At 41.4% G+C, this 25068-nt stretch overlaps 1 protein-coding gene across 1 annotated transcript in view; it reads right to left on the bottom strand.

Annotated features, from left to right (window-relative positions):
* Positions 1-1062: 1062 nt before the first annotated feature.
* Positions 1063-25068, bottom strand: part of foxo1a (forkhead box O1 a) — a 42256-nt gene continuing 18250 nt past the window's right edge. The window contains exons 2-3 of the mRNA XM_054795276.1: positions 6587-6778; positions 1063-6426 (exon numbers count right to left, since the gene is read on the bottom strand). Of these exons, the coding sequence (XP_054651251.1) occupies positions 5239-6426; positions 6587-6778 (1380 nt within the window). The 3' untranslated portion in view covers positions 1063-5238. The remainder of the gene's footprint in view (positions 6427-6586; positions 6779-25068) is intronic.

Genomic DNA, 25068 nt, shown 5'->3' with positions numbered 1-25068 from the left:
ATGGAAGACAAACACGTATGGACTCGTACATTTAGCACGGAGCACACACACACACACACACACACACGCACACACACGCACACTCACTTAGAGGTCTTCTGACACCATGGCTCCACACGAGTCGCTTTGATTGTTAGCAGGCTCATTAGTGGAGATAAAAATCTGACCTCAGGCCAGTCCAAGTTCACCAACACACTAATAATTTAAAAACTTATTTTCTTTTTTTTTGTTTCATTCTTTTCCAGAGTTGCTAAAAGTGCTGCAGGTGGAACTTAGGGATTGACGACATCTTCATTTTTTTTGGTAAAAGTTTTGTTTGACTTCATCTTTTTAAATTATTGAAGCAAATTCTACTGCATTAGTTGAATTCTTTACATTTAGAGCTTGATTGCAGCCTGATTAAAAAAAGTTTTTAATCATTTGATTTGAAGTTTATTTATTTATTTATTTAAGATAATTCTATTCTTACTTAAAATTGGTTTGTGCATATTTGATTTTATATTAATTGGTTTGACTTTTTATTTATTTTTACATTTTTTTTTATATAAATACATTTTTCCGTTCATGTATTTTCATCCTTATCATTTAAAATGTATCTCATATAATTGTTTTATTTCAAATGATTTTTTAAAAAATTAATTTAATCTCATTTCTATTTAAAATGATATCTTATGTATATTTTATTTTATATTATTAATTTAATTTAATTGATATTAAATGTATTTTTTAAATTCAATGTAAATTCAATTTATTTTTAATGTATCTCATAATTGTTTTATTTGAATTACATTTGATTTTTTTATATTGATATTAAATGCTTGTTTTTTTTTTAATAATTTTATTTTAAACCTTCAGTAGTGTTCAAGTATTTACAATTTTTATTTTATCGTATGTTGATTATTTTATTTAAAAAACCCCCGTCATATTACTTAAGTCAGTTGTTTACTTGAAAAATCTATTAATTGCATGTGTTTTTTTCATTCTTATATTGATTCAATTCTTTTAGAAACAAGTTTCCCCCCCCCAAGTCACTCAGTAAAACAAAAAGAGCAAACAAATGGCAGGGCTTCAACACGTAAGTACATTTATTCAGGATTTAATACATTTATATTGAACAAGTAACATGTTTGTATTGATTGCAAATTACACGGCACAGTTTCAGTTTGTCTCCGGTATATAAGTTAAATGTAACAGATGTTTATTTGAAAATATGTGGCAACTCTTTCTTGTCATGAAGCACTTTTACCTATAAAATGTACGTAAAAGTGCATTTTTTTTCTTTTTTTCAATGCTTAAATCTACAAAACCATTGGTCCATGTATCTGCATTGTGAAGGCTGAATATAGAAATGTAATATAGTAGAATAATAATTCGCTTTTTTTTTGCGCGATGTCGTGAAAACAGTAGCTAAATACAAGAAATACAACATTGTCAGTTTACAAAAGCTTAGCATATAAACCACTGCATCATCTACTTTCTAAATAAACTTCACCCCCCCGCCCCCACCCCATACGACGATGTAGAACATGGAGACGATGACAACGACACCAGAATATCTCACAGCGCTGTGTTACAATAAAATATCTCTGTAAAGAAAGCCACATAAAATGAAGAAATACAATGCATAGATTTAGAGATATCATTTACAGCTCTTTTTAAAATAACAACCTTTTTGTGTGAACCCTGCGACTACAAGGATTCATGCTGACTTGAGTGACCGGCACAAATAGATTTCATAATAATAATAATAATAATTCTGAACATATCACACGGTACAAATGCTGAACAGATTTGGTGGTACACAATGTTTGAAAGGCGACGTGTGGCACCAAAACCAAAAGAGCAGCTTTCGAGGCTTTGAAATGTCAAGAAAAGTACATTTGAAATCATCCCGTGCTGTCATTTCATTCAAAAAACCAAAAGCAACTCTGAGTCAAAGGTGACAGATGTGCTTCTTGGTCGAATAAAAACAACTGGCTGCTAAAACTTGGCTTTTCGTGGGAAAAAAAGTCACTGATGCACATGCACACGCTTGATAAGATGAACTCGGATGTACTCAACACTGGGTGATGCTTTTTTTTGTCGGAGAAGGAGCTTGCACTGTTCCACCAAGCGGTACGGTTTGGTTTGGTTCGGCATTTAACACGGTTCATAATGTTTCAAGGTGATAAAGAACTGCAGAAAGTGGAACTCTAAACTAAAAGTGGAACTCTAAACTGGACATAAACAAGACAAATGAACCACCAAGACAGCAAGGACAATTGCATTACCGATGCAGCAATACCACACCACACCTAAAGGGCGGCGCCAGTTACACATTGCACTCTGTTGATTGGCTGAGAGGAAATGGTCACTTTAAATGAAAGTAAATATTTTGTGGGACCTATTTTTCTGGATTTTTTTTTTTTTGCTTTAACATAGCAGGATGAAAAAAAGGGATTTTTCTTATTTTTTTCAAGCTGCTGCGTCACAAGACTTCAGGGTAAGTGCAGCAGCTTAAGAAAATAAGAAAAACATTTTTTTTTCTTCATCAGCGGATCACATTTCCTTATTAGGAACCTCCTCCGTTTGCATCTTAGCCCCTCCCACCACCAACTGGTCAAATATTATGCGGCTTGAGATTCGACTTGTAATTATTTAAGAAATACTAACTTGCCCAAGGATCAAGGAGCTTAAGAATTTGCAAAGTTAAAATTTTCTGGGGCCTATACAGTATTTCTTCAGTTTTCTTTTGCTTTAACATAGCAGCATGAAAAAAAAAAGTCTTACGAAAAAATGAAGAAAAACATGTTTTTCCCCCATCCTGCGACGTTAAAGTGAAAAAGTATAGGCTTGAGAAAAAATAAACTTTGCAAATAATAAAGCTCCTTGAGCCTTGATCCTTGAGCGAATATGCATTTCTTAAATAAATAAAAGTCGAATCTCAAGCCGCATAATATTTGACTAGTTGATCTTGGGAGGGGCTAAGATGCAAACGCAGGATGGAGAACGGAGGAGGCTCCTAATAAAGAAATGCAAACCACTGAAAAGAGAAGCCCCTTTGGCTTCCTGTTTTGTAAAAAGGTAGGCCCGCCCCTTTTTGATTGGTGTTGTCGTAACTCATCTCTATAAACGAGCTGCATGTGAGCTGGATGCAGCGCTTCACACCGCAGCGCTTGGTGGAACCGTGGCTTCAGTCGTGTCCGACTATGGTTTGTCCTGAAAGACCGGCACTTTGTTTTTCTCTTGAACGCCTCGTTTACGCACTGAAGAGAACTGCTGGACGACAATCGACAGTCAGCCGCTCTTCATGAAAGCAAAGGGAAGGCAAGGTTGGGCTGGAAAGTTCCCGTTCAAGACAATCTTCCAGATGAAATCCCGCCGCACGTCAAGAAATCCTGCAAACGTTTTCTGGATTTCAAGAGTTCAGTTGGGACTGAGAGACCAGTTTAAAGGCTCAGGAAGTTTTTGCAGTTCATCCTTTTATGAAGTGGAATATTCTACTTTTTGACAATTTTCCACATATTATGAGTTATAATCATCAAAACGATTAAGAAATGAAAGAAATCTAGTCTTAAAATGAATGATGAACATAAAAGTTTCACATTTTGAATTGAACTATTGAAATAAATTCACTTTCCAAAGATATTCGAATGAATATCGGCAGTCCATTCCCGATATTCGCAGGGCTTACAGCTCTCAGAGCGGACAAACTAAATGAGTCGGCCATAAAAATGTCTATCTTGATGCTCTGACACAAACCAGCAGGAGGTCATCAAACCCAACGCCGCTCTCACTCACGGTGCAACCAGAAATAACACACATGGTAACTGCACCACACGGAAATAAACGCTTACACGCTAGTAGGCGGGGGTGTCACCAGACACTCAGTTTCATCGATTTTAACTTTACCTTTAAGAAAAGTACACTGAAAAAAAATAAAAAAATAAATGACAATGCAATCTACTAATTTAATTTCTACTACGTTACACTCTTCTGCACTCTGTGTGTATGCTGGTGGCCCCGCCTCCACCCACCGAGACAAAGAGCCTGTATGACTGACAAAAGTATGATTTTTTTTCATGGTGGCCAACATTTCGTGTGGGTTGTAAAGGCGTATGAAATAGTACAGTTTTTGCGTGCATATTAGTGTGTAAGCGTAGTCTTAGTCAAACCGTCTGTGTGGTACAGTTCCATTGTTCCAATGTGGTTTTCCACCAATAACACCACCTAATGATCGAGATTTTAAGCACAAAACGGCACCAAAAAAAATTTTGATTTTAAAAAGTCACTGATTTTGCGAGGTTGCCAATATTTGGGGATCTACTGTATACGTACTGTATATATTTATACAATAAAAAACCCTTCAAGAACGACTTAAATAGGCCCCTGTGGTATTAAGGTTCCGAGTGCAGGCGGCGCACCACAATAATAATCTATATTAAAGACAATAATTTACCTCTCAAATATATACTACAATCTAGTAAACATGTACTATATCATGTTAATATACACTCTTAAAGGTACTGTATGTACACACAATCAGAAGAAGAGAAAGACAGCGAGAAAGCGGCTCAAAAACTACAAAAATAATAATTATAATAATAACAATTATAAACCATCCAGTTTTTGCTTGGAGCCAGATTGGTTTCTCGCTTCTGCTCTGTAAACGTAATCACACAACCTGATCCCGATCGTGTGCCAGGGCGTGGTATTTACATTCAGACGCTAGCCAAGGAGCCACGGGTACTGCAAGTGTACGGCGTCCGGCTTTCCTTGATGCTGATGATGGAGATGATGTTTGGCAAGTCAGTCACCCATGGTCTTCATCTATGAAGGTTGAACTGAAGGCGACTGGATGAAGATTGAGGATGAGAACCGTCTCAACAAAAAAAGGGACCCAGAGAACCAATGTCAAACTAGGAGATACCATCTGTAACTCCTGCAGTCTTGGTGCCACAAGGGACCCACAAGCTCCAGGTGCCTTTGTTCAACCTTCATGGATGATGTGATGGAGTCCAAACACCACCCGTGCGTTGGCTCCATTGTTAAGGCAAATTGTTTGGCACTTAAGTTAGTAAGGATTGATATTTCCAATAGATTAAAGGCTGGCACTTTGTCGTAAAGTGACGTGAAAAGTGTTTCTAAGCAGGAATGTCGAAGGTACAGAAACTTGGTCTTGGTTTCGTCTTGAAAGCTTGTGTCTTACCACCCAAAGATCAGTCCAACTGATTCCATTTCTTTACATTTTCAGTCCTCCTAGCCAGACACCCAGCTGTGCGTGGTGGTCTTCACCCCGTGGGGGAACCCTTGCTGGGTCACCATCGGCTCAAAGTTGAAATCCAGCGAGTCCCCGTCCATGAGAGTTTCGTGGAGGACAGTCTCCATGTCAAACTCAAACTTCTCTATGGACATGTCATCCAGGTCGCTGGGCAGCTTCTCCAGGTGGGAGGGCGGCGCCAGGCCCAGGCGTCCATATCCGTTGGTGTTGATAGGGCAGAAGGTGCCGGGTGCGCCCCCGCCGCTGAGGTGGCTTGAGAGGCCGTAAGGCATCTGCATGGGGTTTTTGGTGGAAGGCAAGCGCGCCGTGCTGCCGCTGTGGTTGAGAGACATGAGCAAGCGACCGTTCATAGCTGCTGAAGTGGGCGGGGCTTGGCTGTGCACACTGTGCGGGCGAGGATGGGACAGACCGTGATGGTGGCCATTCCCCCCTGCCATGAGTTTGGCTGCATGCTGGCCGCTGCTGTACGCCGGCAGCATGCAGCCCCCGCTGGACTGAGATACCACCGTGTCGACTGACGGAAGGAGGTCTCCATGCTGGTCTGTGTCTGATGTGAGAAGCTCCTTCAGAAGCCCGGCAGAGCAGCTGTATGGACTTATGGCAGGCCCGAAGGTGGTCTTGCTCTCCGGCAGGGTCTGCATGGTCATGGGCGGCATGGTGTTCATCCCCGCTTGACCGTACACACACTTGCGGTACTCCTGTGGGGGCTGCGACACCATGCTGGGGGAGCTGTATGAGGGGTAGCCGGGGCTGGGTTGCATCATGGGGGAGGGGGAGGACTGGGAGGAGCCCGGGGTTGTCGCCCCGCCTCCGACCTGAGAGTTGTTAGGCGAGAGCAAGTTCAGATTGTCCAGAAGGTTCTCCATAACGTTTTCCGAGCTGTGTCCCAGGGATCCGGTCATCTCTGTGAGGCTGGGCAGCGTGGCAGTCATCTTGGGGCCGGGGGCGCCCGGGTAGCCCATGTGCACGTCCGCCTCGCCCAGGTCGTCCTCGGGCATGAAGGGCGACAGGCGCCCGCTGACGGTGCTGGCGTTGGAGCTGGTCCGAGGCCTGAAGCTGTTCCAGGCGTCAAAATCATCATTGCTGTGGGAGTTGGGGCTGCCGGGCCACTTGTTGTAGGAGCCCGGGCTGTCTGCGCCACCGTCCGGGCCGCCTTGCAGGGACAGCTGTGGGAAGACAGGGAGACTCTTAGTGGACCAGGAGACTCACTGTCAGTGTTCCATGACCGTTCCCGGTCATGTGATTACAATATATCAAGAAAAACATGGACATGGAAGCAATGTGGAAACTGTCAATCGTTTAGCTGAGTCCCCGTTCATCACCTACCTTTTTTTTTGCGGCCCGTCCTCTGCTCTTGGTGAATTTGCTGTTGTTGTCCATGGAGGCCGCCCGGCGTCTGGGGGACTTGCCGCTCTTCCCGCCCTCGGGGTTCAGCATCCACCAGGAGCTCTTCCCCGTGCCCTCATTCTGGACGCGGACAAAGCGGCTGTGCAGCGACAGGTTGTGTCTGATGGAGTTCTGTGGAGGAGAGGATGATGTGGGTGTGATCGGTGTGAGAGATGTGCCCTTTCCACAAAAACATTTGCCTTTGCACTCAAGTGCAAATCCATTTTGCAGCTGCTCTTCTTTTCAAAAGAGCTTGACAGATGATCTGAGGGAGCAAAAAGAAAGTGCCTTGTCACTCGGGAACGTGGCGTTGTTTGCTCTACTCCACGAAATAGATGTCAATAAGTTGACGTGACGAGCAGACTTTGATCACTCAGCATGCACGCAAACCTAAAAAGAATACATTCCACCTGTCGAGAGCACACAAAATCAGCTTTTTTTCTTCCCAATTTAATAGTCTGCACAGACGTTGCTTGGCGACAAGTATTTTTGTGCCTGGAGCAAGCGAAGCGTGACTAAACCACCGCAAACAAATGAATGGGACTATTGGGCAAAGGTCTGCTGAGCAAAGCATCACTGATGTCCTACTTTACAGCCTGCTGGGATTCGGAGGCTTCAAATGAGCCAGAACTGTTATTTAAGGACCCAGCGAGCCGCCGAGGAAAACTGTTTTGTGTTATGAGCCTGAGCAAGACACACACATAAAACTGGGGCTGACGTCCTCAACGTGTCGCACATCTGCCTCCAGATCTGCCCCCTGCTTTCACCTCTGCCTCGTCTCATCTCCGCCATCCATCACCCTACACTCTCCAATCACGGCGCACTCGCCTTCTCATTAGCATCACCTGCACCACCTTCCAACATTTGTGTCAAGCAAGGCTTGTTTTTGCTGCATCCCAGAATACACTCACCCTTTAGGAAGAATCCTGCAACACTCTAAATCCCTGCATATTCGCAAATCAGCATGCTTAATTTGGAGGTTTTATTACAACTAAACAGGGGTTCTCAACTGGTCTCGACCTGGGACCCACATTTTCCAATGGTCATTTAGCTGCGACCCACTTTTATTTAAGGCATTGTCATTTTTTAAAAAATTTTAAATAATGTTTTTTAGAATTTAATTAAAGTCATTTTAATTTTTATTTATTTTTAATTACTTTATTGATGTTTTCATGTATGCACTTATGTAATTCATTTGTACTTTAATTTTTAAGTTAGAAACCAAGCAAATGTATTTGTTTTTTTAAATTGCCAATGTCATCTCTTGAAACATTAGGACACATAATTACATGTCCAAAGTGCACTTTAGAGGAATTTATTAAGGCATAACTGCATGCATACAAATAATGCATAAATTAAAATTAAATATCAAAATTATATTAAGTAAGAGCACAAAATCCCATATTTGACTTATAACTGTACAGTGAACATGTACCATACAAGAAGATGTCTAAAATATTGAAGTTTCAATTTCATTTTTGACTCGTGACCCACTTCTGGGTCCCGACCCACCACTTGAGAACCACTGCTCCATGTGACAACAGTCCTCTGCTGTTTATAAGAATGGTTGAACTGCAGTAGACTTTACCACCATACAAACTCTATTTATGTGTTTATTATTAGTTTTAGTAGATATTGCCATTCATAACAAAATGATACAAGTTATGCAGTGAAAAGCTGGTCAAGGTTGCACAAAACAAACTATTAGATATGTTGTCGGGACTGCTGTTTCTTCGCAAACAAAATAATCGCTACTTTATTGCGGTCGTCAGCCATGTTTTTGTTTATGTTTGACTTTGAGGTCATGAGGTGCAAGTGGGGTATCTCTTCCGATATAGCACGAATAAGGGCCGAGCTATCCAATGTGGAACACAATTGTTATTTGATTGTACACCTGATAAACCCAAAGTGATGTTAATTAAGCTGAGGGGCCACAGTATCTGAATGAAATGATGCAACCCACTCCGCCCAGTGTCCCAGTAAACGGCTATGACAAAAGTAACGTCTGGTCATGAGCCGCTGGTTCCCGTGACTGCCTGAGCGCGCTGTGCTAATTTTCAACTGTGCCGCGAGCCAGGAATGACTGCAATGCGAGCGCAGACGCCGGGATGTCCTGTCGCAGTCCTTATGTCATCGCCGTTACAGGACGGAGAAGCCTGCACCTTTTATGCCTCCATCAGGGCTACTTTCATGACTAAGGCAAGAGTCTTGAAAATGTACACTCCAGATGAAAAATGTCCAGAATGTACAATTTGCACTGTTGGACGTTAAGGAGGTTAAGGAGAAGAAATGGGAGTGAGACAAAAAACTATTTTTGCAAAAAAGAACTGAAGTGGAATAGGCTGTTCATCAGCTGATCAAAAGTTTAAGAGCACAGCCTTTAGAAGCCAAAATCGTGGCAAAAATGTGGATTGGATGTGATTTGGTGTCAAGTATTCACACTGTCATGATCTCCTGATGGCAAAGGCAAAAAAGCTTTCTCTCTTTGAACGCGGTGGGATTGTTGAGCTGCATAAGTAAGGCCTCTCGCAGCGCGCCATTGCTGCTGAGGTTGGACGCAATAAGACAGTCATTTCAAACTTCTTCCCACATCCTGAGGCTCATGGAACAAAAAAGTCAAGTGAAAAAAATGAGCCGGCGGATCCCACTGGCTGTCAATCAAGACACGGGACCATCCTCGGCCCGAATGAAGGTTGTTACTTGTGCCGAGTGCAGTCCAATAACCATCAGGCGCCATCTGCCAGAGAAGGCTTTGAAGACGAAAAAACATCTTCCAAGGCCTCGTCTCCTTCAATGTTTGGAATTTTCAGGAGAGCACCAAACATGAGAGGGACATTGAAAGGTGGAAGCAAGTTTGATTCTCCCTTGATGGCTTCGTCCTGATAGCTTCCAACATTACCGGCATGACAAGGAGATCCCACTCGAGATGTTTTCCACATGGGACAGTGGAGGGGGCGCCATCATGATCCTTCAATGGAACAATGGAGCTTCAGGTTGTGCAGGGGCGTCAAACGGAAGATGGCTATGTGGAGATGTTGCAGGGGGCATCCCTCGTGACTGAAGGCCCTCGTCTGTGTGGTGACTGGCTTCTTCAACAGGACAACGCTGCACTTCACAAAGGACTTCTTCCAGAGGAATAAGCTCACTCTTTTGGACCATCCTGCGTGTTCCCCTCATCTAAATCCAATGGAGAACATTGGCGGATGGATGGCAAGAGAAGTTTACAAAAATGGACATCAGTTCCAGACAGTGGATGCCCTCTGTGAAGCCATCCCGCTAGCCTGTTGGAAACACTGACATCAAGCTTCAAGCACGCCCAAACCCATTTTTCAGCTCATTAACAAGAATGGCACATTACTGAGTCCTTTTGTCAACATTTTATTTCTATTTTAGTGGGATTTCAGTTTTTTTTTAAGATATGGTCTTAAACTTTAGATCAGCTGATGAACAGCCTCTTTCACTTTAATGCTTCTTTGCAATAAATTGCTTACTCAAAAACATTTTTGTCTTATTTTGAAGCTCTACTTAGAACCCCCTTAAGATCCAAAAGTGCAAAATGGACATTCTTGCAGTTTTTCAACTGGTGTTAACATTTTGGTCAGGAGTGTGTACATATTTTTGGGATACTCTGCAAAAGTGCTTGGACTGCTTGGTGGAAAAGCCTCATGTCCCACCATGTATGCTTGCAAAACAAGAACACAGGTCACATCAAGTGTCACAAAGTCAAGAGTCCTGCAAGTTCCGCCACGGGACTTATCTTTTGCCGCAGTGCACAAAGAATCTCGACATTCCAGCTAATCACCGTGTGCAAAGTTCAATTGTAATCACAGCCAACGTGTTACTGTCTCTTAGGAAACAGTAGAGACAGGATTCCCAGCCAGCCAGTCATCACAATCAACATTCCTCAACATGGTTACAAAACTCAAGGTTTCACAGCAGCCGATCCACAGAGAAGCAGAGTGTAAAGATAGCAGCAAAGACATTGGGCTGCGCTTTTCTCGTTTAGTGTTTGGAGCCCTGCTAATAAATGTTCCGCAAACTGGACTCTCAGATAATAAAACTGCGGGTTCTGCGCCAGTCCACCGCCAGGAGCACTGCACTCTGAGTAAACAGAGAGAGAGAGCGGCGCTGGCAAAACACGAGGAAGTGACCACATGAAAGAGGACCGTGACAGGAAACAGAGTTAACTTCCTGCCTCACAGGAAGCGCCGTGGTCGCGAGGCAAAGGGGGGAAAAAGGGCAAAGGAATGCGAGGCTGCGTGGGCCAAGTGAACGCCGCCAATTTAGCTTTTAGCCCTCCTCCTCATCCATCACCCCCGCCCTCATCCTCGCTGCAAGCATTAACCCCTCCATGTCGTGCTCCTTTGTAATAAACGGTGGCAGCCATGACTGTGTCATGTGACTGTACGGGGCTGTGACTCAAGCAAGAGGTTGCAGCTGGTGTGAATGTGCGCTATTTAGGAGGGAGAAAGAGGGGCAGTGTGCGGAAAAGTGGGCAAGAATCAGCAAAGAACACACTGTGCTGGCCGGACTGAAAGGCCGCAGTGTTTGGATCGACATTTCCTTGTCTTTCCTTGACGTATTCTGGGAGATTCTTTGCCCTGTCAGAAATACTAGGGAGTCCGCTTCAGACCATAAAGGGTATAAGCTCCAGTTTGGTTCAAATTTGAATGAATTTTATGGCCTTTCCATCCTTTTTTTGAGTACCCCTTTGGTGTCACAGTGGTACACTTTGGTAGACTTGCGACAGACAGCTGTCCATCAAAGAGCCAACAGAAAATGTTGTGTTCTGCCTCCTTTCGCGTTGCACTGAATAGTGTCTTGTTAACGGAGTTTGCGCTCTCAGTACTGTGGTATAATGTCACACTATTTACCCAGCTGAGGCAGTGCCTTGCACCCCTCCGTGGCCAAAAGGGTGCAGGTGTGATGTACAGTAATCCCTCGTTTATCGTGGTTAATTGGTTCCAGACCGGGCCGTGATAAGTGAATTTACATGTATTAATTTCCTGATAGATAAATCAAATATTTTTGTAGTTTGAGCATAGAAAACCTGTTTACCACCTTCTAAATATGCTTTTTAACATTATTAGAGCCCTCTAGATATGAAGTAACACCTCTATAGTCACCTTTATCCTCCTATTACCCAATAAATAAGACTCATGCTCATGTGTGTTGCTATAAATGTGTTCCGGTGCTAGTGGAGCTGAGCGGGGGGCCGGACAGGAAGCGACACCACGGGTTCAGAGTTGAGTGTTAGCCCGTGTTAGGGATTGTTGTGCTCATTCAAACCTGCTAGACATGAAATAACACCCCTATAGCCACATTTACACTCCAATTACCCAATATAGCAGATGTAATAAGAGAAAATAAGACTCATGCTCGTATGTGTTGCTGTAAATGTGTTCCAGTATTGGACAGGAAGTGACGTCGGGGGTTTAGAGTTGAGTTTTAGCTTGCCGTGGGTTTACGCCAGCAACAGTAGCTCGTGTTAGGGATTACTGTTCCTCAAAACTGCAATAAAAGCCTGTTGTTCCGCCCCTCAAGTCTGGTGCTTGTGTGTCTCACCCAACATTACAGTAACATTACTGACAGCTAGTGACCAGTGTACAATACTACATCACAATGTCGTCACAACGTCTTTGAATGCGCCTTCTGAAAGCCTTATATTTCTATTTCACTTCAATTAGCCATTCATTTTTCTGCTTGAAAATGCTGCATTTTGGCAAGAATATGTAAAATTTGCTTAAATATGCATATTTTTTGTACTAATAATAGGCCGTATTCAACCACAAAACAGCATGATTTATTAAATAAAATATTTTTGAAAAAACGTCATTGAGAGTAGCTGTGAAATTCGAAGTGCAAAGTGGCGAGGGATTACTGTACTATGTATTCTTCTCACGACCACATGTCAAACCCCCGCCACGTCATTTTATGTGGCCCGCAAAAGTCTGTCGATCATGCACTTCACCTTTTGCCTTCTAAATGTAATAATTCTTTCATTTTGACAGAAAAATTGCACTGCCCGCAGTTCTTCTAAATTTGAATACAGTATAAAGTGGTCATGCAACAAGATATTCCAAGCATCTTTTGCTGTCAAAAAAATAAATACTTAAAAGAAAATTGCACTTTTTTCTGGAATTTTGCCACAATTCATCCACAATCCTCATGTGAAACATGAACACATATTTGTTTCCCTTTTCTGTGCGTTCGAACGAGAGGAAAGGAGCTAGTGTGAGCCAGCTAACAATGCACGTCATGGGAGGTTCCTATTATGACGATAAAGCCCTAAAAACCCAAAACGCTAAGTGTTCCATTGACATAACTGGCCTGTATATTAACCAGGCTACAGCCATATTGTCATTGTAGGAGCTAACACGAAAAACTTCTGGAGGAGCAACGCCTCCCTTGTCTCAGGGCCTCAAGCCACTGCAACAGGACAGACGGAAGAGTGGATACTACTGGCTCTCAATTTCGCTACGAAGACTCAACAAGAGGACTGGAGCACGAGCCTTGTGTTAAAAGACAGCCATCCCAACGAGAGCAGACATTGTAAGTGTCGTCGCTGTTTTATGCTGCTGTTGTTGACGGACGCCACGTTGGCTATATAGGCTGTGTGAAATCACTGCGCCTACAGAAGAAATTCCAGTGATGTTTTAAATCATCAAAATACGGCAAGATTACTGGAAGTTTTACATGTTATCGTCAATGCACGTGTTAGTGCATGATCACAGCATGTACTGCACATGCAGTCATGGAAAAAATGATTAGAGCACCCCTTGTTTCTTCAGTTTCTTGTTCATTTAAATGCCTGATACAACTAAAGGTAGCTTTGTTTGGTCAAATATAACAATGACAACAAAAAATAGCTCATAAGAGTTAAATTGTTTATTGTTATTCATGTAAGAACTTAAGTGATTTTGGTTATTATCAAGAAAACCATGGAAGTTGCTAGATATCAGCTCGTAAATTCAACCCATTTGAGATATATTTGTTATCATCGTTATATTTGTCCAAACAAATGTACCTTTAGTTGTAGCAGGCATTAAAAAGGACCAATAAACTGACAAAACAAGGGTGGTCTAATATTTTTTTCCACGACTGTAAAACGCTAAAATGTTGTTGTGAGGTTTTTTTAGAGGGCTTCATAGTCGTAATAGGTACCTCCCGTGACCTGCAATGTTAGCTGGCTCATGCTAACTCGTTTTCTCTGGAAAGAAATATGTGTTCATGCTTCAGGGTCGTGGATGATGGGCAAAATGTTAAAAAAAAGTGCAGTTTTCCTTTAAATGTCTGTTTGACACCTTGACAATCTCACTTCACTTCTCATTTCAAAGCAAGTTATCCATCAATTTCTTAGTAAAAATATCATAATCAAATGCAAGGGCAATTGTGTAATAATACGATGAGGTTATTTTCATATTTGTATTCATATAAACTGACAACTGTTACAAGTGGTCCTCAATGAAAACGAGCTTGACACCCCTGTTGTAGACGGTGGTCCACCCCCAGCTACTTCCCTTTGCCTTTCTGACTTTCAAAATGAATAATCCCGCGTGTGAAATTAGCAATCAGGTTGCAGGTTTCACCAGTTTGCAGCTCAAACTGTCAGGAGGAGGATGTTCATGCATCTGCTGCCTTGACCGAGCTCCTCGCGTGCACACCTCAAATGTCAGCTCGAAAGAAAGAAATCCCCGTGAGAGGGCGCGACGCCGCCTACGCGCAGGCCCGCCTCGAAAGAAAGCCACAAGACAAACCTCGGCTGCAAAGCGGCTGCGCAGCCATGCTGGTTTTGCAGCGACGAGCTGAAAATGAACGGCAGGTGTGAACATGCCAGCAAGAAGACCTCTCAGCAGTTTCCCATGACGTCTGGAGACGAGGGAAGTGGAAAAAAAAAAAAAGTGGTTTCCCCGCATTTTTTCTTTCTCCCCTGCATTGAACTAATTTGCATTCAATAGCTTTACTGTGCTCTGATGCCATACTGTCAGGTCTGACCGCCTAAATACGTAGCCCTCAAGCTGAAGTCTGGAGGGGAAATGCTGAGTCGGAGCTGTGTGGTTACGACTGTAAATGCAAAAAATCTGTTATTATAGATGGTCGGCCCGCTAAATGGCACGATGGAGCTGAGCACGCAGTTCTCGCTAAGACGTCAGGGAGACAAGCGATGGCTGGGATTACACGAATGTGCTTACGGGGGACTGTGCTCTTCGCAAACAGACCTTGGGATTCAACTTTCACGAATTGATCCAGCTTATCAAGGCATGATCGTAAAGGGGAATGAAGGTATTGAAAGTGGCAACACCAAGATACATCAGCGCAAATAAACAATCATGATGTCGGAAGTGCGGCACATGGTGGAGGCTGGTTAGCATTAGCGACAAAGAACCACTGACGTCTTTTGAGTGATTTATTTCATGCATTTGCAAACGCCGCCATATTTCAACCCTTCCTTTACAACAACGCTTTCCAAGCGTCCACGTAAGTTCTTCGATGTTCTGCTATTTCAGTGGTTTGTACAAACAAACAAAATGGAGATGTTTTTACATTTTATTTTTATTATTAAGGTCATTAAACTCGATCAGGTAACATCAAATGATTAGTTTGTCTACAGGAGTGTCCAAGCGGGTTTCCAATGAGGGCCACATCGTGAAAAATGAACTTTGCCACTTTAACATTTTGTAACATTTTATTTTTTTTAATTTTCCAAATATGTCAACTTTCTTTTTAAATAATCTTCGTCAATTTTCTCCTGGAAATATTGTGACTTTATTCCCATAACATTATTATTCATTAATAATATTATATTATTTTCCTTAACCTAATTTTCCAAAAATGACAACTTTTTTTGTTGTGTTTGTTTCTCATGCATACACAAATACTTGTCCTTTAATATTTCAACTCTATGCGACTAAAAATACATTATTTTTCCTCATATTATGACTTTATTCCCATCATATTTTGACTTTATTTCCATCGTAACTTTTCCCCCAACTTAATATTCCAAAAATTGCAACTTTAAAAAAAAAAAAGTAAATAGTAGTAAAAGTATTTCTTCTTCAACATCTCAACTACATGCAGCTAAAATTACATTAATTTTTCTTCATAATATTATGAGTTTATTTTTGTTGCTTGATGTTATTTTTCCTCATAATATTACATTATTCTTGTAAAATTACTACATTTTTCATTAGATTACACCTTTTTTTGTCTTAATATTTGATTTTGGAAATAAATTTACAACGATTATTATTTACAAGAAGAAAGTTGAAATATTTGGAGAAAAAAAAATTGGGAAAAAAAGATCAAAGGCTGAAGGTGATACTAATAAGAAATATATATATATATATATATATATATTTTTCTTAGCACATCGTTCATTGTTCAGTATGTGGCCCTCACTGGAAAAAGCTTGGACTCCTCTGGTCTAGGGCCTAACCGATTACTCGATTAATCAAAACGGTAAGATTCAGATTAATCGACTAAGAAAATAATCCTTAGTTGCATCTAGACATGTATGATTTTTGTGACTATCACATTGGATTGATATCGGTGTCCACCGATATATCGGTATCATATGGGAAGTGAAAAAGTTGTATCGGGACACCCCTTTGAAAAACATCTGCTGTAATTAAAATCTAAACAAGGTGATTATATACTGTAGGTTCCCAAAATAGCCCACAATAAGTGAAATCGACGAAGTATAGCCAACTTTATTCTTTTAGAATGATTAGATGTTTTAAGGTAATAAAACCCCTCACCTTACACTTTATAGCCTTTTCCCAGACATGCATTAACGTTTTCTCACATTTAAACAATCTCAAAGTTCAAATTTCGTTTGAATTTTAATGATCAACCTACTAGTTTGGACACAAGAAGTGATTACGTGACTCGAGGGTATTTCACTCCGCTGACCGTGCTGCTTCATCCTGGCACCGTTCAGCTGGAGCGTTTTTGTATCCTTGTTAAAACACATTGCTTCTGTTGTCATATTTCACTCCTCATCCTCTTCCTCCATGAACCGAAGATTCATTTACATTATTCCGTAATGGCGCCCTACAGCCGCGTAACTTCTGCCTTCCTTCAGCACGTCCACAAGCCCAACTTATTGTGTGATGGCTGGCTTCCTCTGCATGTTGGCTGCAGAACGTTTCATCGACATTGTGGGTTTTGTCTGGGAGAAAACTTTCACATGTGGTTAGCTTCTTCTGTTTCTTCTATTGTTTACAGTGTTGGTGGTTAGCAAGCAGCTCACACAGTTAGCTAGTTTGCTAGCCATGACCACAACAAGAGACGGCATGAAGGAGATTGATTGACAATGGTCTACAGCCGGAAAACACATCGAAATCAGGACGCAGAAGACAATGGGCGGTGCAAACAGAAGAGAGAGAATAGAAAGACATCCATCGCCACCTCCTGCTAAAGCACAGAACTACAACACTCAACTTCTCACAATACAATTCTTCTTAAAGGGCCAGCCTCGGCATCTAACTGCGTTCATACGCTGTAAAAAAAAATACAACAAAGCATTAGAATTGCACAAAAAAAATCCACAAAACAGCGAGTCCGCGAAAGGTGAACCGCGATGGAGCGTGGGAGCACCGCACACCAAACTTATTATTTGGAATTTCAATTGTACGTCCTTCAGTTTGAATGTGAATTGCAATTCTACTTCCTGTTTGCAACCTCAACTCAAATTCCTGGAATTGAATTGGGAAGAATCCCAATTCATTTCAAAATGTTGCACAAGCCCCCAAGGCCCCCTCTCCGCACACACGAAAAAGCAAAGTGATGCAGCATCACATTAGCACATTCGATGAAGCCAGAGTGCAGTGACTTCATATGTTTGCCGTTTGATACGTTATCAGCGCCAATAAGAACTGACTGGCCGTAATCACTGGCCTATTAACTTCCCGTCAATGCAGCCTGAAAAGCAGCAGAAATACAAAATGAAAAACAAGAAAAAACAGCACAAAAGAAAAAATACAAGCCTGGAGGGGTTGGGCTTTTTTAATCATCATTTGTTTCATTAAAACTGTCCGGGGGGGGTTGGGGGTGGGGAGAAAAAAAACGACTGTTGTTGTCGATGTTGTGTAGCAACGTGCAGCACATGGCCTCAGGGTGGACTGGCTGGGAGCACACAAGCGTGTCGCTGTTAAAAGACAGTTATAAAAAGAAACCACAAATGTCTGCCTTTTTTAAAAATAGCATGCCGATGGAAAAAAAAGAAACACCCTAGGACATCCTAACAAGCCAGAAACTCCAAAAGCCCAGTGCCCGTCACACCCTGTCCCGTCATCTTGGGGACAGAACACACAGAAAAATGGCTCCCTTCTGCGTCCAATCAAGCAATTTGTCCAGGAGGAGGACTTTCACATTCTGAGAGAACTCATCTGGTTTCATAAAGTCATGCGTGTGTCTGCAAACATATTTACTGGCGGCCCCTTGGCCCTTGATCTCCTTCTCACCATGCTCTGCGAGGAGGCGTTTGACCAGGGGCGCCCAAACTGTCTCCGGTGACGGCCATATAGTGAAAAATGAAATTATGCAACTTTGCCACTCTGATATTTCGTAAATCAACACATGTGGATGTGCTAAGAGGTTATACTGTACTTTCAAGAAATACTGTATTCTATAGAAAAAAGCGCATCTCAGGTTTGTGATACAAACCGATGAAAATGCCTTTTATTAATATCAACTTCACGCTTTGCTTTTTTTCACCCAATTTTACGTTTGGTATTTTTAATTTTTCCAAATATTTCAACTTTCTTCTTAAATAATCTTCATAAATTTAAACCTCATCATATTTTGACTTTATTCTCATGATATAATAACTTTTTCCAACCCAAATTACAATTTTATTTTGTTTAGTTTCACATAATTTACGGCTTTAAAAAAAAGAATGTTTTCTTAAATATTGCAACTCTTTGCTACTAAAATGACATTATTTTTCCTCTAAATTTTATGACTTTATTCTCTTAAAATTGCAACTTTTTTTCTCATTAGAATAATAACTTTTTTCGTGTAGAACTAACTACAGCTGCTTTTTTCCATTTCTGCTGTTGTTGTTTTTTCCCACTATTTCAACTTTCTTCTTGTAAATTTTCTTTCTTTTTTCCTGTTTTGCAGCTGATATCTGGTCCTCCCGCGACCTCAGTAATTTCCGTTGTAGCTTCGACACTTCTGAAAAGAAGAGCGATTGTTACAGCGTCTCGTAATATTATGACTTTAAAACAATTACATCTTTTTGTTTATTCTTTTAACATCATGCCACGAAAATGACGTTATTTTTCCTCGCAATATTACGACTTTATTCTCGTAAAATTACGACTTTTTCCTGCAATATTTTTACTTTGACTCCCATAATATTATAACTCTTCCCCAGCCTAATTTTCCATAAATTGCAACTTTATTTTGTTTTGTTTTTCATAATTTATGGCTTTAAAAAAAAAAAGATTTCTTTAGTATTTCAACTCTTTGCTACTAAAATGACAATATTTTTCCTCATATTACGAGTTTATTCTCGTAAAATTGCATCTGTTTTATCTCATTAGAATACGATTTTTTTTTTTTTTACAGCTGTGTTTTCCATTTCTGCTGTTATTATTTTTTTCTACATTTTCCCATTATTTCAACTTTCTTCTTGTAAATTTTCTTCTTGTAATTGTGACTTTATGCTAGGTATCAGCCACCGATCAGCGTCGGCCGAGTTCCGTACAAAATGGTGTGGTCGGCATATCCCGATAAAACGCCAGCAACGGCAATCACAAAATCTGATCACCTGTGGCTAGCACTGTTGCACCCGCAGCGACCCTTTCGTGCAGTGCACTGTCTTGGCCTAACTAACGTCTTTGGCAGTATCGTCCTCCCACTTTCCTTCAAAACAAAAACAATCATGTCTGCCGTGTGGAACTGCAAACACATGCCACAAAAAATACCTGGTGGGGGTAGCACGTTAAAAAGCTTTCATACGGCATTTAAAGAACAACACTTGACAGAGTATGGTGAGTTTTGGAGGCTCGCGGTCTAACAGTCACCCGTATGTATGTGTGACAGTCAGACGGCTAAGCTAACAAACCCCAAAAATAATTGAATTCAGCAGCCTTTCCCAGCAGTGGAAGACACCGGGTTCGGCAAAGTCTCCGTAGAGAAGGCGTGTCAGAGTGATACACTGTATGCTCTCTTCAAAAAGTAAGTCAAAAATGGTTTTGCATCCCTACTTTATTCCCACAATATTTTGACTTTACTCTCGTAACATAGCTTTTTCTGCAACCTCATTTTCCAAAAGTTGATTTTGTTTTGTTTTTGTCTCATAATACTGGGACTTTAAAACAATAACATCTTATTGTTTATTATTTTAACACGATGCCACTAGAATGCGGTTATTTTTCCACATAATATTACGACTTTAATCTCGTAAAATTACGACTTCTTCCTGTAATATTTCAACTTCATTCTTGTAAAATTATTGCCGATTTGTCCATTTTTGCTGCTGTTGTGTGTGTTTTTTTTTTTTAGTTTTCTTGTTAAATTATATTTTTACTATGTGCCGCGGGCCAATAAACAAACAGCCGCAGTCCGCAAACAGCCCGGCGACACTTTGGACATCCCCGCATTATCCCGTAGATGAGCCTGTGAAGACCTCACAAGAATAGACACCTCCATATCTTTCATTGCCGTATGATGACGCCAGACGAGTGACGGCGTGAAGGGGCTATTAGTGAACTTCCTGCTGCATTGTTTCCGCACAGGAAGAGCTGGCCGCTCCTGATACCGATCCCACTGAAATTCAGGTTTCTATTCAAAACACTCATGTGCAGCGGCAGGGAGAAAAGCGGGTTCAAGCTGTGACTTCCTAATCCAAAGCCTGCGCTTGGACGGGCCAAAACAAGAGGAAATAGGAAAGCGTTGAAAGAGGAAAGAGGTTCGGCGGGATTGCAATGGCAGCGGCTAAAGCTCGTAGCGTACATTTTAAGAGACCCTTCCCTACTTGTCCTCAATCACAGTCCAACTATGTTGCAAGAATGACTCATCTCCTGCTATTTCCTCCCATTTGTGCAGCTCGGACAAGGCGGCAAATGGAAAGCACGGCCGCTGTGTGATTGAGTGACCATTATGTCTGTCGCTGGCCCCAAAGAGCTTTTTGCTCGCCGCTTAATTTATTCTCCGAGGCGTTCAGATAGAGAGCGAGAGAGCGAGCCAGAGACTGCTTCCAAGTGTTTGCTGTTTCAATCTGAAGGAGACAAATTAGACAGGTGACAGGTTCCAGTAAGGACGGAAAGATGTTCTTGTTTGACAAAGTAAGTTATAAGAACACACAAGTCAACATTGCTTACGACAGCAGAAATACTGGATGTAGTAACTAGGGGCCTCACGAGATCCCTCAAGGTTAAAAGGTGACAAGATTTCTCCTTCAGAAAATGTCTTGTGGGCACTTGGCCTGGGACGATGACAAATGAATTTATCACACAATAAATGAAAATGAAGTGGATCATCAATATATTGTCATGTGCTTGCGTGTTTGCTTTCTTCGTCTCTCGCCTCCAAACAGGCACAAAGAGAAGTTCACTGGTTTCAGCACCTTGGTGCGTTTGTTCCGTGGAACAACGGCATGAACGGAGTGAGCCCTTTTGTCAGTCATACAGTCTCTTTGTCTCGGTGGGTGGAGGCGGGGCCGCTAGCATACACACAGAGTGCAGAAGAGTGTAACGTACAGTACAGGCCAAGTGTGGACACACCTTCTCATTCAATGCATTTTCTTTTTTTTCATGACTAATCTCAAAACTATGAATGACCACATGTAAGTATGTACGTAACAAAAAAGTAACTCTAAATATGTCTTATATTTTAGACATATATTTTATGTCTTATCTCTTTTTTTTTTTGATAGCGCTGCAAATCCTTGGTGTTCTCTCAATGAGCTTCATGAGGACGTCACCTGAAATGGTTTTCACTTCAGGTGCGCCTTGACAGGGTTACTTAGTGGAATTTCTTCCCTTATTAATGGGGAGGGACCACACTTGTGTTGTGTGTGTGCAAACCTTCGGCCTGCACTGTAGTAGAAATGAAATCAGTAGATTGCAATACATTGTCATCTTTTTTTAAAAGATTTTTTCATTGTGCTTTTCTTAAAAGTAATGTCAAAATCCCGTCTCGTCTCGTCCTCTTAGACTCGTCGTCCCGTGAACTGGGTTTCTTGTTTTGTGTTTTGTGTGTTTCTCATAATATTACAACTTTAACAAAACAACATATTTTTCTTTAATATTTCAACTTTATGCTATTAAAATGAAATTATTTTTCCTCATAATAATGGGACTATTTGTCGTAAAATTATGACATTTTCCTCATAAGATTTCAACTTTTTTCTCTCAATATTTTTAATTTATTCTTATATATACTGCAGATTTTTACATTTTTGCTGTTTTTTTTTTTTTTTTTTTTTTTAGTTTTGTTGTTATTAGTTTTTGTGTCATGAATCCATTCCAGAAGGTCCGACTCTCACTGAAAATTACTCCAACCAAACAGTTCTTCCCATACGCCAGGGGTGTCCAAAGGTTTTTCAAGCGAGGGCCACATAGTGAAAAATGAAAGGATGCAACTTTGCCACTTTGATATTTTGTAAAGCAACACACGTAGATATGCTAAGAAGTCATATATATTTCATCTCAGATTTGCCAACTAGGTAAAAAAGCTTATTATTAATATCACTTCTGCTTTTTTTCCCATATTTGCTGCAGTTTTTAATTTTTCAAATATGTCAACTTTATTCTTAAATGATCTTCAAAATTTTCTTTTCGTAATATTTTGACTTTATTCCCATAATATTATCACTTTTTCCCCAACCTCATTTTCCAGAAATTACAACTTTAATCATTTTTTGCATGTTTCTCAAGATAAAAAAGCAACATATGTTTTCTTGAATATTTCAACTTTATCCTACTAAAATGACATTATTTTTCCATTATCATATTAGGACGTTCTTTTCATAAAATTATGACTTTTTCTCAATAGAGTACAACTTTTTTTCTCTAATATTTTGACCTTATTCTTGGAAAATTACTGCTGATTTTTCAATGTTTGCTGTTGTTTTTTTGTTTTCTTGCTAAATGATACTCTTAGAATAAAAAAAAAAAAAGCTGCCCCGGGCGGCACTTTGGACACCCCTGCTTTACGGTCTGCATCGCCGCAGGGTGCGTTTAGATTTTTTTGGAGGTGCACGTCATGCTTTGCAAGTAGGTTTACAGGATGAGACACAGAAGAGCAATAAATGCGTGCCTGAAAAGCAGCAAAGCATACAAGCGTATTCCAAATTCAAAATGTGTGCCGGGTAAGGAAATCGTGTACACGTTGGCAGGTCTGCTTGTTCATAAATGACCATGTGGTCAAAGAGAGCTATGGTTTTCTTTCTGCTTTCCCATGTACTGCAAATCATTATTCAAACTGCAAAATTACGTTTACTCATTCATTCATCTTCCATGCTGCTTGTCCTCGCTAGGGTCACGGGTGCAGCTGACTTTGGGCGAGAGGCGGGGTACACCCTGGACTGGTTGCCAGCCAAAATTAAGTTGTAATATAAAATTTCGAAAATAAAAGCCTAGTCATGGCCTGGTCCTCTTTGTGGTTGAGGTGAACACACGGCTGGGCAATAATTAAAGCGTATACGGTAAGCCAGCTAGTCAGTGCTGGTGTTGGTAAAGCACTGCACTGTTTTATCTGACTTGTGCAAGCACTACCCTGATGCGCTCCCATCAGAAAGTGGCAGCGATCCCAAGGTGCTGTTTTCATGTTGTGAGCTCTCAGTGATTTCCTGACTCAGGCCCAAACAGCGTGCAGCTCATGTGCACCACAGACAGGGACCATGTTGTGCTGGCTAAGCTTGCCATGCTAAAATATGTGCATGTGCCGCTACATGCAACACAATGCCAGTCTGTAAATGCACAGAGCGCCATCTGTGGAGCCGGGTTATTTTTCGCCTCAGATGGTTCGAGAGCGATTTCGCCCTGCCCGGATAAAGATGCAGTGTGCGGACCACTGCAGGATGCCTGTGTGGCGGCCTGTATCCACCCCGTGTTGCGAGGGTGGGGTGGGGTTACATTTACACGGCCGTTATCCCAGTTCTCCCCTCCAAGGTGGGGATATCCCTCAGCTGCTTTTTACTGCCTGATTCCCCCTCTAATAGATCAAAATGTGTCCGTGGAGGATTTCTCAAACCAAATAAATGCCTCTCGAGTGCACAGAAATGAAAAGAAACACTCATGTGACTAACCTTTGATGAACAACAGCAGAGGGGTTTGTCTTTTGGGGAAGGGCCACCAAGAAGTTGGTGTCTCTTGCAGGGAGTGGGGGAGGAGATGACGCAACAGAAAATCAAACGCAAAAATGGCCGCCCACTGCGCCCGCAGACTGTTTTCTATTAAACGCAGCAGTAATTCCAGTGAAGCACCGAAAAGTGACTTGGAGTGCAGGAATAAAACATGCAGATTTCACACATATCATATTCATGCTGTGGCGTGCGCACGGCAGGATGCGCCCGCCGTTAAAAGCAAAGCACTTACCTGCTTGTCAGCTCTAAAATTAGCACTCTAGTGAAGCCATTACTCTGCTTCTTTTTACAGCACAGCTCCAAGGATCATTATGACATGGAAATGATGGTGATGCAACAGAAAACAAATAAAGCCAGCGTGGGAGGACTTCATTCAGAGGAATATAAAAATCCGCAAAATGGAGGAAAGCTGCCACGACGCTCTCCATAGCTCGTTGTGAATTTGAGGGTATAACATCTCAGACACTGAACATACCAGGGTTTCCCATACATTCAGTTCCTTTTCTTTTTGTTTTTTGTAGATTTGCCACTATCTGCTCACCCTCACAACCACATTATACAGCAGGGGTGTCCAAACGTTTTCAAACCAAGACCACATAGTGAAAAATGAAAGGATGCAACTTTGCCACTTTCATATTTTGGAAAGCAACACATGCAGATATGCTAACACATTTTGCAGTGTTGGATCTTAAGGAGGTTCCAAGTAGACATTCAAAATGCAAAAACAAAAAATAGGAGTGAGACAAAAAAGCTATTTATTGCGACTGAAAGAGGCTGTTCATCAGCTGATCAAAAGTTTAAGACCCTTAAAAAAAACCCGATACCCCCCTAAAAGATAAATAAAATGTAGAAAAAAAGGAGTGAGTAACGAGTAGCTGTGCATTCTTGTTAATGAGGTGAAAAATGGGTTTGGGCATGCTTGATGCCAGTGTTTCCAGGAGGCTAGTGGGAATGTTGCTCCAGGTGGTGAAAATGGCTTCATGGAGGGCATCCACTGTCTGGAACTGATGTCCATTTTTGTAAACTTCCCTTGCCATCCATTCCCAAATGTTCTCCATTGGTTTTAGATGAGGGGAACATGCAGGATGGTCCAAAAGAGTGA

The sequence above is a fragment of the Dunckerocampus dactyliophorus genome, chromosome 12 (genome assembly GCF_027744805.1).
Source record: "Dunckerocampus dactyliophorus isolate RoL2022-P2 chromosome 12, RoL_Ddac_1.1, whole genome shotgun sequence".
Taxonomy (NCBI): domain Eukaryota; kingdom Metazoa; phylum Chordata; class Actinopteri; order Syngnathiformes; family Syngnathidae; genus Dunckerocampus; species Dunckerocampus dactyliophorus.
This window is presented reverse-complemented; position numbering and strand designations above follow the sequence as displayed.